Source organism: Hippocampus guttulatus, chromosome 11, assembly GCF_054856545.1.
Source record: "Hippocampus guttulatus isolate MCC_2025c chromosome 11, RoL_Hgut_1.0, whole genome shotgun sequence".
NCBI lineage: Eukaryota > Metazoa > Chordata > Actinopteri > Syngnathiformes > Syngnathidae > Hippocampus > Hippocampus guttulatus.
In genome coordinates, this window is record NC_141271.1 from 19,308,207 (window position 1) to 19,322,740 (window position 14,534).

General features: G+C 46.0%; 2 protein-coding genes across 4 annotated transcripts; one reads left to right on the forward strand and one right to left on the reverse strand.

Annotated features, from left to right (window-relative positions):
- Positions 1-1,470: 1,470 nt before the first annotated feature.
- Positions 1,471-10,995, reverse strand: tbc1d8 (TBC1 domain family member 8). Of its 3 annotated transcripts, none has more exons than XM_086123683.1 (20): positions 10,468-10,995; positions 9,106-9,216; positions 8,890-9,008; positions 8,544-8,772; positions 8,207-8,447; positions 7,728-7,935; positions 7,420-7,617; positions 6,569-6,715; positions 6,191-6,341; positions 5,775-5,989; positions 5,174-5,291; positions 4,573-4,858; positions 4,198-4,339; positions 3,590-3,688; positions 3,443-3,511; positions 3,049-3,313; positions 2,602-2,667; positions 2,437-2,538; positions 2,244-2,362; positions 1,471-2,062 (listed from the first exon to the last, which is right to left on the reverse strand). In XM_086123683.1, the coding sequence occupies exons 1-20, from the start codon at positions 10,592-10,594 to the stop codon at positions 1,721-1,723; spliced, it is 3,354 nt and encodes a 1,117-aa protein (XP_085979809.1). In that variant the 5' UTR covers positions 10,595-10,995; the 3' UTR covers positions 1,471-1,720. The 3 variants fall into 3 exon arrangements, with proteins under 3 accessions (XP_085979809.1, XP_085979811.1, XP_085979810.1); XM_086123685.1 differs by having other exon boundaries at positions 9,088-9,216; positions 10,468-10,509; XM_086123684.1 differs by lacking the exon at positions 10,468-10,995 and adding an exon at positions 9,467-9,945.
- A 1,161-nt stretch (positions 10,996-12,156) lies between these two features.
- Positions 12,157-14,146, forward strand: pdcl3 (phosducin-like 3). Its single transcript, XM_086123686.1, has 6 exons — positions 12,157-12,229; positions 12,443-12,563; positions 12,975-13,065; positions 13,231-13,374; positions 13,450-13,658; positions 13,864-14,146. Exons 1-6 carry the CDS (start codon positions 12,224-12,226, stop codon positions 14,007-14,009), a joined length of 717 nt encoding a protein of 238 aa, XP_085979812.1. The 5' UTR covers positions 12,157-12,223; the 3' UTR covers positions 14,010-14,146.
- The last annotated feature ends 388 nt before the right edge of the window (positions 14,147-14,534 follow it).

Here is a 14,534-nt window from a genome sequence, read left to right on the forward strand (position 1 = left end):
AGGCTGATTGGATGCTCTAAATTGTCCCTAGGTGTGAGTGTGGGCGTGGATGGTTGTTTGTCTCTGTGTGCCCTGTGATTGGCTGGCAACTGATTCAGGGTGTCCCCCGCCTACTGCCCGGAGACGGCTGGGATAGGCTCCAGCACCCCCCGCGACCCTAGTGAGGATCAAGCGGTTCGGAAAATGGATGGATGGATGGATAAGACAATCCTTTCCTAGATTAAAAATTTAACGTCTTTCCAGAAATGGTTGAACTCCCATGCAGAGGTGAAGTAAAAATACTTCGTTACCAAATTTTGTGTATCTACTGTATACTTTCATGATATTTTTCATCTTGCTTTATATGTCCACTCCCTACATTTTAACGCAAATTTATGCCGTTTCTACTCCTTACACACACACAAAACGCCGCGTTGCAATTTTATTTTGGATCGTGTTCATTCCAGTTTGTCGTGCTTCAAAACAACCAATCCGGTCAAATTACGCGAGGATGCACCTGCAGCACGTGAAACAAATCAGCATATCAATGACAACTCGCGTCTCTCAAAACTAGACAGTCGTGTCCGTTCCCCAAAATAAGTACCAGCATGGCGGCGGTTTTTAACCGGAAAAACGAGCCAACCATCGCGGATCGCATCTCAGGTCATACATGGAGACGTATTTCCTAAAATAATTTGTTAAATGCGCTGCTAACAAGTATCAACCAGCTAATGGCTTTCATGGACTCGCCGTGAAACTTCAAAATGCATTTTGAGGTAAGATGAAAGTTTATTAGCAAAGGGTGTCGAGAGTGTGAGACCTAATTAGACTTCAGACAAGTATTAAAATATGACTTTGATTTATTGCTAGCCTATAATTAATAGCGTAACTGCTAATGTACTCGCGCTAGCTAATAGTACATGTAGTCTGTTTGCTTTGGCTGGATGACGAGATGTGATCATTTTTAATGGGCGTTTATGCAGCTGAAACATGTAGCCTTCAGTGTAACATTTTAATGGAACACAGAAATGATGGCCTCTACAAATGATTTGACTCCAGTCTCAAAGCATTTTTTTTCCTTGCATTACTTTTATACTTGAGGTAGTTTTGAAACCATTAGTTTTATACTTGAGTAAAAAGTTGATACTTCAACGTGTACTCAACTCTTTAAATCTCATCTGTACTATAGGTCATGAACGTGAATACTTTTGACACCCATGTGATGTGAAATCTAAATCCAATTCTTTTTACCTTTTTACACAATTTGTTCCGCACAACGCCTCTTATGTCTGTATTCAACACCTGTCTTGTTGAATGTCAATTTTTAAACCTACACCTGGAGGTGTCCCAATGGATGTATGAGGCCACCTCCAGACTTCTAGTGTCATATGTCACCTGTTACTGTGATTTCTGAGGAGGAAACTGAAGGAGTCTGAATTTCAGGGTGTTTTTGGCCATTTTGTTTGGTTAAAAAAAAAAAAAAAGTTTGACTCCTTGTCTGCAGCATCAATTTTATTTAAAAAGAAAAATCCAGTGTTTTGCTTTCATGATAGGTTTTTTTTTGTTGCACATTTTGGCTCCAAATTAAAAAAAAACTGAGAACGTGCATGCAGGCCAGTACATGAAACACTAAAGTTAGAAAATATTTGTGTACAAAAACGTTGGAATTGACAGTGAAATTGGAAGGCGTGTCCGGTTAGTGGCTCATAGTCAACTAGGACAGACAATGGGAAGGGTGACCCTAGCTGTGGGCATGCTGCAGGGCGAGCAGCGGCGCTCTCTGCTGGTACTGCTTCTCCTTGGCAGCGGCGATGCGGCTCGTCAGATCGCTCGCTTTTTCCAGGAAGTTGACCAGCGTCTGCTCGGTCAGCACAGACGCCAGAATCTGGGCCAAGCTGATTGTCCACTCGCTGTCAGACGGTCCCGCCGCGCCCTGGTCCGGCGGTCCCGCCGACCTGGTGGTGGCCTCGCCGATCTGCAGGACGAGGCTGGTGACCTTGGCGATGGCCTGGAAGAGCTCGTTCTCCTCGGGGTCGCCGTGGAACAGACTGCACAGTGTCTTACAAAACTGGATGAACTCGCGCTGCCGAGACAATGTTGACATTTTCTGAATATCTGCTTGATTTTCACATGCAAGGCGATTGGCGCGTAGAAGGCTCGCTGCAATAACGTTAATTAATATATATATTAAATTAATAACGCTATTTAAAAGTCATCCTTACATCCTTCGCTTCTCTACGGGATCATCAAATCTTCAACTGTACCTGTTTCATGAGGGGGAGCGGCTGGTGGGCATCCTTGTCCTTGCCCACGACTAAATCCCGCAGCATTTGCTTCAGTTGCTCTTGGTAGTCCTTCACCTCCTCTTTCCCATGAGCCCTTTCTTCAGCAGCCAAAACAAAAACAACCGGGGTAAGCAACTGGAAACTCAAGTCCGCCTCTCAATCTTTGTCCCACCACAGGCCACGCCCACGAAGAGGGGTCTGCCCAACGACCCAGAAGGAATCTTGATCTCGGACGACAATGAAGGAGATGAGCGCTCGGCGCTGGCCATCAGAGCTGCGGAAGGCGAAAAGCGAAATTGGATTTCGATGTTCCGGTCAAGACACGAGGAAGACTCACCGGGAGGTAAGTGCAGACGGTAGAGGAGCTTGACCTTGTCGCTCAGCTCGCCGCAATACAAAGTGTCTGACACAACAAAGAGAAAAAAGGGATTTTATTTTAACTGTCTTTAAAAAAATAAATGAATAAAACCTTGCTTCCCCCCCCCCCCAAGTAAAAATAAAATTTAGAAAAAAATGTCAAGAAAATGACTTTATATTATGAAATTAATAAAGTCAAAATACCCAAGTGTTTTTATACAATACCTGTTCTGTATTTATATGCGTATAGATATTTAAAAAAAATATAATGGGGAGCGTTTTCAGAGAAATTTATCATTTTCCCCAGTGATGAATTACTGAAATGATAACCGCTTGGAAGTCAACCCGCGTCATAGATTGGATTCCCCCCCTCCCCCCACCAAATAAAACACTTTAGCAAATAAGTCGCGAGTCCGACTCCACCCACCGAGCCAGAGGGCAAAGTCCCTGAAGGAGAGCAGATTGTGTCTGAACGAGTCCAACAGGGTGAAGGTGCGGTGGGCCAGGGTGTCGCTGTGCCGCTGGCAGCCGCCCGCCGGCCACGGGGCCAGCAGCCCGTACAGGCTCTTGAACTGCGGCAGGTCCAGTCGGTACTGGCGCTCCAAGTAGGAGACGCCGCGCCTCCACGACGCCGCCTCCGCTGCGGCCACCGCGCTGATGTCGCCCCAGTACAAACTGATAAAATGTTCCGTCTGGATGGAAATAATCGAGCGGCTTATTAATCGGCAGACGCAATTGTTCAAGAAAGAGAATTTAATCTTGGATTTTGTTGCGGTAATTATTTTTTAATGAATGAATCTGAAAAATGGCGAAGAATTTACCTTGAAGAGGTCATAAATGTCGGCGAGGTTTTCCGCAGAGATGGACACATCTGGCGTCACCACTCTTAACTACGAACGCACGCAGGCATGTCTTAGACTCGTAGTTAGCAGTGGCCGTGAGGATGATGCATTTTCATCGTTTCTCACCGCGTTTTCTTTGGTCGTGTCCTCGTGTGCCTGCAGGACTTGGATTCTGTGTCGACAGCGAAGCCTCTCGATCTTTCTTACCGTCAAGTCTCCGAACCTCTGACCAGGAAAACATATTTAACGATTTTTTTTTTGGGGGGGGAAGAAAAAAAACACATTTCATGTCTTTTTAATAGAAACAGCAATCACATGTGTGAATGACCAATTTAGCAAACGCTCTATTTTGGAAGCTAATGGAGTTTAAAATCTGGAGCCGTTTAGTTGAATGATAGCATGGACGCTAATTAGCATGAGAAAACGTTTCAACAGGCTAGGCTTCCCGTTTAGCCAGCAGTTATCATTGCTAGCCCAGACGCTAAGCAACACGGTAACATTTTTAAGAATGGTTTTCAAACACCATATAAATAAAAGTGTTGGTTGTGGTTCCTGTTTAGCGGACTGTTAGCATCTTTCACGCGAATGTAAAGTAGCACGCATGTTAGCAAACAACAAAAAAAAAAAGTCGAACACGTGTTATGCCTTGTCTTTGTATAACTTCTTCTGGCTAAATGTGTGGCAACAAAAATGTATCTGTATTCTCGCTCACAAATTAGCTGCTAGTGACTCACTTCATAGGCATCGATGATTAGCTGCGTTATGTTAGCTTGGTCCGCGGCAGGAGGATCCGCCGTGTTGCTGCTGCTACCATTTGCAGAGGGCTGAGAGAACTCACCAGGAGACAACTGCTCACTTCCAACGTGTTCCAGAAAACTGCAACAGGGCAGTAGGCAGCATTAATGTAGCCGTTTGATGCTAAGCTAAAAACCACAAACACAGTGGTCTGCCATTGTTGTTGTGGATGTGAAGAACTCCTGCGCTGAAAAATAGACCGCTGTCCCAGCTTTCTCGCATTCCCACCTCGATTACGGCTGATGCCACAGAAACCAGCAAATCCCCTTACAATCTTACCGACAAACAAACAAAGGATCAATACTTAGAAGTACCTAGCGAGAACCATAAGTGCCTGTCCGTCGTCCACGCGGGCGCAGAGCCTGGCGGCGTTGGCCTCCAGCACCGCCAGAGCCAGCTGGAAGATGGCTTTGATGCCGTGGAAGAAGAACCAATCCACCACGCACACGGCGCTGTGGAAGGGCAGCACGCTGACGAAGATGGTGAGGAACCATGAGAGAGACACAGACGACAAGGTGGAAAGATCCGGAAAATGATCGGCCAGATCGGGGAGCCGCTCGGCGATCAGCTGCTCGAAGACCGACTGGTCCACCTGGGCGCCTGCAGAGTAGAAAAGTGGGCCGGCACTCCAGTCATTTCCCACCGTTAATGCTAAATTAAGCATGTTAGCATTTAATCAATTTTCATTAGGAATCACAAACTACAAGGCGGAGTGCAAAATCCTCAGCAGTCTTCTTGACCCCCTTTTGTACTTTCATCCTGTGCCGATATGTTAGCCACTCTTAGCATGGTGGGATTTCATCCATTCTCATCATGCATACTTCCAAACTACATCCAAAGAAGTGAAGTCTTCTTGAAATTGTTATCCTGCCATACGCGCATATCAAAGCAAACCCTAAAACCAAAGCGGCTTACCGATCACCCGCCTGTTGAAGTAGTCGGGAAGCATCCGCTCACAGACGGCCACCAGCAGCCAGAACGCGGCTTCTTCTTTGGCGTACAGCAGCAGCACGGATGCCAGTATGTTCATCGACTAGTATCGGAAAGCTACGTTTTAGTACACCAACTGCTGACATGTTGGCATTTCAACACATATCAACAGAAATTAGTAGGAGGTTGTAGGACATGCTGTAAAATCCTCACCAATCTTCCTGAGCGCCTTTCTTGTACTTTTAAAATATTGCTATGTGTTAGCATTGCAAACTGTTAACATTTTAGCAATTCTCCTTTGAAGTAGTATGTGACTACAAGGCAACATGTAAAAGCCTCACCCACCTGCCTCAGGTTGATATCCTGCTATCTGTTAGCATACCAACTGTTGCTATGTTAGCATTGTAGCATTTCTCAGCGGAACTAATACGTAATTGCAGTCCACGATGTAAAATGTATCTTTTCCGCATTTGAAATAGTACCGACTTGGCAAGTTAAGTAATCGTTGCCAATCCGTTTTTGTTTATGTTTGGATGTTACCATTGGACCACTTCTAACATTAAGGAAATAATCGTGCCAGTCATACCTGACAGTATCCGATCTTGGGGTTGCGGTGGGCGTAGGCGGTGAGTACGCGGCGGAGCGCGGCTATGCCGGCGGGGTTCTGGAAAGCGGGATGGTCCGGTAAGGAGCGGTGGAGGTCCCGCTCGATCTCGTCGGTGGTCAGGCTGCTCTGACCCATCGATGTCTGCACCAGGCCGGCATAGTAGCCAGGGTGCGAGTCCAGATCAGACGACGCGTCTGCAGGGTTAAAAAAAAAAAAAGTTTTCATATGTTAGCATTAGAAATGGCACGCGGCGACAGGGCAAGGTGTGAAACGCTCATCAATCGGCTTGATTGCTTTCACTTCCTACGTTGCTATCTTGCTCTCTGTTAGCATGTCGTCTAATCACATGGTTGCCTGCCATTTAACGTCAAAGCCGGGTTATTTGTCCTTCTCACCAGAAAACGTCATCCACAGCTCGCCCCGTAGTGACTCGGGTATCCCCGCAGCAATCAGATGCTGGACCTTGTCGGTGCGAAACATGTGGACGCCACGGCCAAACTCGGCGAAGTGATCCTCCCACATCTTCTCTTTCTCTGCCTCCATATTCTGAACGAACCAACGATGTGGTTTAGTACTAGAACAGTTTGCCAACGTAACCGCTAGTATGACGGCACAGTGATTGTACGATAATCGTAAAAACTACGATACATTACGATTCATATAGGTTAGCGGTGGGAATCGCTGAGGAACTCGCAAGATTTCTATCGTGTTGCGCTACAGCAGGTGATAATCCGCACGTATCGGAAGAAAATCATTTGGTCGCTTTGGCTAACCTTGTTGTGACTTCCCGGGGCGTTGTGATGAAAGGCCGTCATGAGCGCTTCGCTATTGACCGTGTTCCGAAGCACGTGCTCCTCCATCTCTTCTTCATCCGAGCACGCCGTGTCGTAGTAGAAGGTGTAGTACGGATTGGGGCAGCTCTGATGCCAAAACAACAACAACAAAAACTGACACGGGCGTTCATGTTCCAGGCGTGCTAGCGAAGACCATCGATGAGCCAAGTTCCTTGTGGCCCAGCGAGCATTTACGTGATCAAGACTCCCGAAATGTCTGAAGCGTTAAGTTAAGCTAACTTAACACTTCAGACATTTCCATTTTCCTTTTCCTTAAGTTTTATCTTGGTATGTTTTTGCAACTAGAATCGCCATTATGAATGAAGTTTAAAAATGAGAATTGTAAAATTAACTTATTTTTTTAAGTCTCCAATTATTTAATTTAATAATGTAGCTTTTTTTAAATCGATGACTAATCAAGTGTGATCGCATTAACGCTATTTTAAAACCCGACAATTTTTGATTTTCTTTTTGATGAAATAACGGGCAATCATTTCTATTTATCAGAACATTTTAAAAAAGTGATTAATTATGAAAATGAACTTGTGCATATATGCCTACATTCATGTAATGTATCGAATGTAGCCATCAATTACTTGATTTAGATTCTTAGAAATATGAGGAATGAAAATTGGCAAGAACAAGCAAACTTTAAAAAAAAATTTTTTTACTAATTCGAAAAAAGGTAATGCGATAGAAATTAAATTGACATTTTTTAATTTCATCTCATTTACGGATTGGATTTATTTCAAACAATTTGACCGATGCGTTGATTGGCCGAATGAGCGTACCGCGGTCCTGTTGGTGCGCCGGCTGCCTCGGAAGGCCGACTGCTTGAGATGCAGCGAGCGCAGCCGGCAGTCCAGACTCTCCACCAGGTCGTCGCGCTCCTGCAGCTCGATGAGCTGGAAGGCCTTCTTGGAGCGCACGCTCACGATCACCGGGTTGGGAAGCGCGCACGTGCTCTCCGCCTTCTCCACAGACACCACCTGGGGAGCACATTGCCCGCTTCAGCGCGTCTCCTTCGAAAGCGTTAGCGCATCCGCTGCTAGCACGTTAGTAATTTCCAATGGCTCGACGGGCAAGTTGACATTCTCGCCTCGGAGAGCGGTATGAGGAGGATGCATTGTCCCTCCTCTCGGCTTGAGAAGCCCAAGTAGTTGTCGGTGGTGTAGAGCGTGCCGGCCGTGTGGCAGCGGGCGTGCGGCGTCCACACGGCGCACGACGCCACCTCGTGGAGCCTCTCGCCGCGAGGGAGGCGGAACAGGGCCAAAACGTACTCTCGTAACGCCTGCTCCTCAAGAACTCTAAACGGAAGAGCACAATTCGGTCGATAGGTTAAAATGTGTCGGAATAGACTTGCCAAAAAGAGCCTCAAGAAGCCGTGCCCGGAGACGCGTAGGAAGTCGGGCATATGCCATAGAAGATACATAATGTCTGATATTGTGGTTTCAAGCGGCCATTTCGGGGTCCTTTCGTGTGATCCTTCAAAGACGAGCTACACCTCCATTTGTTTTGTTTTTGTCTCACTGCTCCCAAATTAGAAGCATGTACAAAAAAAAAATGAGAAAGTCTGACCTTTTGGTGATGCGAGCCGGCTGCTGCAGCACTCGGTCGAGCTCCAGCCCTTCGCTGTCCAGCAGTCGGCGCAGGGCGATGTCGGCCAGCTGCCCCACCACCCCGAAAGCCTCATCCAGGTTGAGGAACATGGAGAAGTCCCGCTGCCGCTGCCTGGTGCTGACCCGGACGGCCTCGGTCATGAATCCGCCGGAGACCCGCTCCAGCCGAATCACCTCCGCCCAGGGAACCACAAATTTGACTGTGAAAAGAGGCCCGAGCAGCTAAGTTTAAAATGGGTTCAAATGAAAATGGCGATCATCGCTTAAAAATCGACAATAATTCCAAGACGACGCACCTTCCTTCCCCAGCAGGAATGAGTAGAAGGCCAGGTGGTTGATGCTGAGGTAGAGGAGGCCCTGGCGCGGCACCCGCCCCTTCCACGTGCAGCACGAGTAGAAGGTGACCAGCTTCTCGGACGACGGCAGCCCAAAGTGCCGCTCAAATTTGAGCAGAGCCTCGCGGAACTTCTCCGGGTCATCCTCCTGGGCAGCCTGGCGACCGCGGGACTCCTCTGCGATCAGGCCCTGACACCCACGATCACAATCCAGTTGTTGACAGCGCGACAGAGCTTGCGGTGGGCTTTTTTCCCCCCTTCTTTCATTATTGCGAGCGGTCTCGGTGAGCCGTATCGGGTCTCCCACCTTGACTTTTCCTCGGACAAAGCTGGCCACGTCCTCCTTGTTCTCAAAGACGGACAGTGAGTGCAGCAGGTTGTGTGCCAGCCAATCCCAGTGCTTGTTCACTTCCTCCATGGCGGCCCCTGAACGGAAAGCAACGGAAACATAAAACACACGCTCCCACTCTCAAACACACACACACATCTTATGTCACACACGCACACACTGTGCGGACTTAACCGCTAGCGATGATCCAACTAATCTGCGAGCCTGGAATCTGGAGGAGGATTCGGAAGGGCGACACCCTGGCATTGGAGTCCAGCACCGTGTCTAGCGCCCCCACCAGGAGGCCTGCACACAAACGCGGCATAACACCTTTGACCTTGCAAGGTCACCTTGACAACACATCCACAGTTTTCATTGTGCCAGTAAGATTACACAGGTTAAAATGCGACTTCAAACATGACCATTATGTGTCTGTCTGATGTATACAAAGGGTAAGTTTTTTAGTTGTGGTTAACTTCCTTACAATTGACTGGAGACTTTGTTTTAGGCTTGCAGTATTTTTTCCACTCACAGAGAGAAAAAAGTGTGCTCTCACCTTGTCATTTTCGCCTAGATAGTTTTTTGTTTTTAACTGTCCAAGTCGAGCCGCTTGAAGGTGTGACACCGTCGCCTGGCAACATGCACAAAGCCTCTGAGCGAAGGGGAACATTCCGGAATGTTTCCCTTCAATGGCCACCCATCAAGTGTCAAAGTAAACGGCCAAGAAAATCCTCCGTCGGTTGCCACTTTCCAAATTGTGTCTGTGAACCGTGATTTCAAAATTTGGCTAATTTCCATCATCCCTGCCCCACACGATGTGTCTACATCAGTGACTTGACAGCTCGATTGGGTTCAATCATTTTCAAGCAATGTTTTTTTTGGGGGGGTCACGTGGTGACGGCAAGCATGCTTGAACAATTGGGAGTTGGCGTTTGTTTGACAAACATTAAATCACATAGTGTGCCACAGGATTCAATGTTGGGTCCCCCGCTGTTTTCATTGTATTTGCTGCACCTGTGTCCCATTTTAAGAAATCATGGCATTTTTGGCTGCCGCTGCTCAACCCGTATTGTTTTGTGTTTTTTGTTATTGTAAAGTGTCCTTGGGTGTCTTGAAAGGCGCTTATAAATAAAATGTATTATTATTATTATTATTTCCTTCCACTGCAGCAATTTCTATACAGTAGTGTTTGTTTTAAAGTGTTCTTTAAATAAAATTGAGTTGAGTTTCACGCAGGACACGAAAAAAAATGTGCAATTGGTTAATTATTGTCCTAAAAGAGACACCAAAACACGGTCAGACAATAATTACCAGAAGCACGGCTGAAATTAGACCGACCCATCGGTCACTCGTGCGACAACTTTGCACCATTTTAAAGGAGCTTGAATATAACAAGAAGCATTCACTTTGGAGTAAAATTGACTCCGTCATGTTTTGGGGGATTTTCAAGTCCAGGATGTTTATTTTCAAGAGAGCGTCGACCCACCCACTCCCGACCGTCACACGTTCACGCCCTCCACACCCAACCAGGTGCGCTATATTTCGTTAACTACCGACCGCTGATCTTCCCAGCGGGCTCCCCGCGGCCTCTCCTCCTCTGCAGCAGGAAGAAGTCGTTGCTCCGCTCGATGACCCACAGCTTCAGCGCATTCTTCAACGCCACTTCCTCCGGGTTCAGCCACATTTCTCCGCAGGGTGGGATCACCCGTGGGGGGCCCGGAAAGTCCACCCCGCCGGTCTACAGCGGTGAGTAGGCGGCTGGCTTCATTGTTTGCCACGCGGGCTTCGAACTTCGAACACTGTTTGACGTGAGCCTCGCTCAAGTCGAGACTCAACAGCTGGACACGCCGATCCAAGATTGTCTCTTCTGCTCTCGGGCAAGATGTGTCACTCCGTTGTTATCATCAAAAAGCGCCGGGTGGTAGAGTTCATTACGTCATTGACATAGTTTCAGCATCTTTGCGTGTATTGCACTTACAATTTTACTCCACATTGATGTCAGGGATTGACCAATGACAAGAGTAGCTTCTAAAACGGGAAACCGTGTGAGCGCTTATACTTGTACTTTCCCGACTTCCCCATTTCAGCCGCTCTCACTTCCGCAAAGGGATAATTTGCTCTTCTCTGATTGGATCTTGGCTCGTCACATGCTCAGGTGTTCACGGCTCCTGGCAACCACACAAATGCCCCGAAAGTTTCACTTCTTCCACTTTTTAATCTTATATCGAAACTGGGTTCGTTCTGGCCTATCACAAAAATCAAAAAGCACGGTATTCTTTCAACGTAAACATTTTACAAGGAGGAGAGGAAAAAGAAGGAAAGAACGACAGCATTTTGAGGTTTTGTTGAACAAACTGCGCATTTAACAACGTAGTCCACCATTATTACAACAACATAGTGCATTTTTAAAATTCCTTTATTAATAATAAAAGACGGCACTTATTGACAAACATCATCACCTCATACTGAGCACACATTCAACAGAACCCAAACTGCATCGCAGAATATTATATTCGAAACAAACTGAATTTTAAAAAGAAAATAAAAGAAATCATAATGAACAAAAAGATTTGCAAACAAGACCATTATTGCCAAAATTTAGCAACAACAATAAATCTCTACATATATTCCCGTTGTTTCGGTTCTCACGCTCTCACTGGACCTCGTCCGGATTGGCTGTTCGTGTGTCATGTGTGCTCAATGATAGAAAAGGGGGGGGGGGGGGGGGAAATGATATAGAAAATGGTAATTTTAAAAAAGTCGATAACTATTTGGACAAAAGCTTTTATAGTGATGTATTTTTATAGATTAAAAATGCATTGTTTTTTCCTCGTTATTTGCTTTTACTCAAGTCGTTCATAATTCAGCAAAACGCAGTGGTTTGTTACATTAGTATTATTATTTTCATTTTGCGATGTTAGAATCTGAACTATACATAGCATGAAGTGTGTAGCACCTGTTCAATGACGTTCTCCACAGCCACAAATGGAACGACAGCCTGCCATTCCTAATATGGATATAGTTAGGCTAAAGCGGAAATCGGTGCCACGCTTATTAGTGTCCCCTTGAATTTATTTTATTTTACCGCAAACGAGAATGCTTTGTTCGAGTTCATAATTGATACTGAACATTTAATAGTGGGTTTTGGAAGAAACACGTATGATTTTGATTTTTTTGTTTTCCAATAAAATTAATCGTGTGCTAGGAAGTGGATCGTTTTTTGTTTCTGACCGGACTTTTTGGCTTGCCTCTTTCCGTTTCCGGTCTTTCTAATAGGAGTGGTGTGATTCTTTGGGAAAACTTGTGTGACAAAATGCAGGTTAGAAAAATTCAGTTTACTGTTGAAGTAGTTGTCTACGGTAAATCGTCTTTGAACGTAACAGTCGTTGTCACCCGGAATGTTTTCTCAAAGTTACCTCAGTTTGTAGCTTCAGCACTCTGTGTGTTTTCTTGTAAACAAGTCGATGGAAATGTAGCTTTTGGTGGGCGTCATTTGTCATTTATGGAAATATCGTGACGGTTCTTCTTACAGGACCCCAACGAGGACACCGAGTGGAATGACATTCTCAGGAAAAAGGGGATTCTTCCACCGAAAGAGGTCGCGAAGGATGACGAGGAGGAGCAAGACTTGGCTCTCCAGCAGCAGTCTGTCGGTAAGAGTGTTTTTTTAACAGCTTATCGGCTGATATCGGAGGGGAAAGTACTTGAGTAATGACTTAAAGCTGCACTACCTACATGTGTTAGCCAGCAGGGGGCGCCAGATTACAATTATCAATCCGCCAACTGAAAACCGTGTACAGTAAACGTTATCCTTATCTTGAAGTGTTTTTGATGTGTTTTATGAAGGGATTTCTACATTAAATTTTCTATGGTAATATTACTTTTTTTTTTTTTAATTCTATTTTTTTTAAATTTGTGAAATAAATTTAACATTTTTTTCATCGAATAATAAAATATAGTGTTATACAGGTTGTGTAATATAATTATTATCAGGTTATTAAAGTGGAATTATTTTTAGGTTCAACGCTTACCATCACATGTGTACTCTTCTGTCTTCTGTTCAGTGAAAACGTACGAGAAGATGACGCTGGAGGAGCTGGATGAGAACGAAGATGAGTTTGAAGAGGATGATGAGGCAGCCATTGAGATGTACAGGTGAGCCCACAAGACGCTGCTGTTAGCCATCCCAAACTCTTTTGTGTTTATTTAGAGGCAACACATCGCATTCCTCTTTATGTCAACCATCCTCGCACCTGGACATGCTGACGTCCATCTGAAAGATGTTCTTCTTTGCGCGTGTGCGTGCGTACGTGCGTTCAGACAAAAGCGTCTGGCCGAGTGGAAGTCGTCGCAGATGAAGAACGTGTTTGGGGAAGTGATGGAGATCTCCGGTCAGGATTACGTCAAAGAAGTCAATAAGGCAGGAGAAGGCATCTGGGTGGTGCTGCACCTCTACAAGCAGGGGTAAGTCACGATGGCCACGCCCGCTGCACACTTTTCACCAAACGGAAATTGAAACCAAGTTGTTTGTTTGACCAGCATCCCCCTGTGCGCCCTGATCAACCAGCACATGAGCGCGCTGGCCCGCAAGTTCCCTCAGACCAAGTTCCTCAAGTCCATCTCCACCACCTGCATCGCCAACTACCCCGACAAAAATCTGCCCACCATCTTCGTCTACTGCCAGGGCAACATGAAGGCGCAGTTCGTCGGCCCGCTCGTCTTCGGCGGCATGAACCTTACGCTAGAAGGTCAGTGTGTGGACAAACCGTTTTTTGTTTTTTTTCTCCTCCAACAATTATACAAGTACAGTTCTTTTTAGGCAATTGTGTTAAAAAAACAAAACCAATGTGAGAATACAATGCTTCTTAGTACTTGGACTAGATTAATATCAACAGAATACTAAATGTTAGTTACGTGGAGTGTCTTTTTGAAATGCTGTGTGTTTGCTTTCAGAGCTGGAGTGGAGGCTGTCCGAGTCCGGTGCCGTCAAGACGGATCTGGAGGAGAACCCCCGCAAACAGATCCACGATCAGATGATGTCGTCCATCAGGTGCTCGCTCCCCACGCGCAACCACAGCGACGACTCAGATGAAGATTAAGACCGCCACTCACCACTATTTTTTTTTTTTTTTTTCAAATTTCCTACCTTATTTAAATCACCGGCCGAAACCTCTGGCGGCCGGGTTCACGATCATGTGCTCAGTCAAATGTACATTAAACACCGTATTTCTATCTACACCTTTCTTTTGACTTAAATTCACACACAAGAAACATTTTTTCAAGTGGCATTTAAAAAATACTTTTAACTAGTGCCCCCCCCCCCCCCCCCAAAAAAAAAATCACCCACCCATCCATCCATTTTCCAATCCGCTTATCCTCACGAGGGTCGCGGGCATGCCGGAGCCTCTCCCAGCCATCTTTGGGCAGGAGGCGGGGGACACCCCGAACCGGTTGCCAGCCAATCGCAGGGCACACATAGACAAACAACGATTCACACTTGCAATCACACCGACGGAAAATTTCAAGCGTTTAGTCAATTTACCGTGCATGTTTTTGGAATGTGGGGATAAAGCGGAGTACCCGGAGAAAACCCACGCAGGCATGGGCAGAGCATGCAAAGTCCG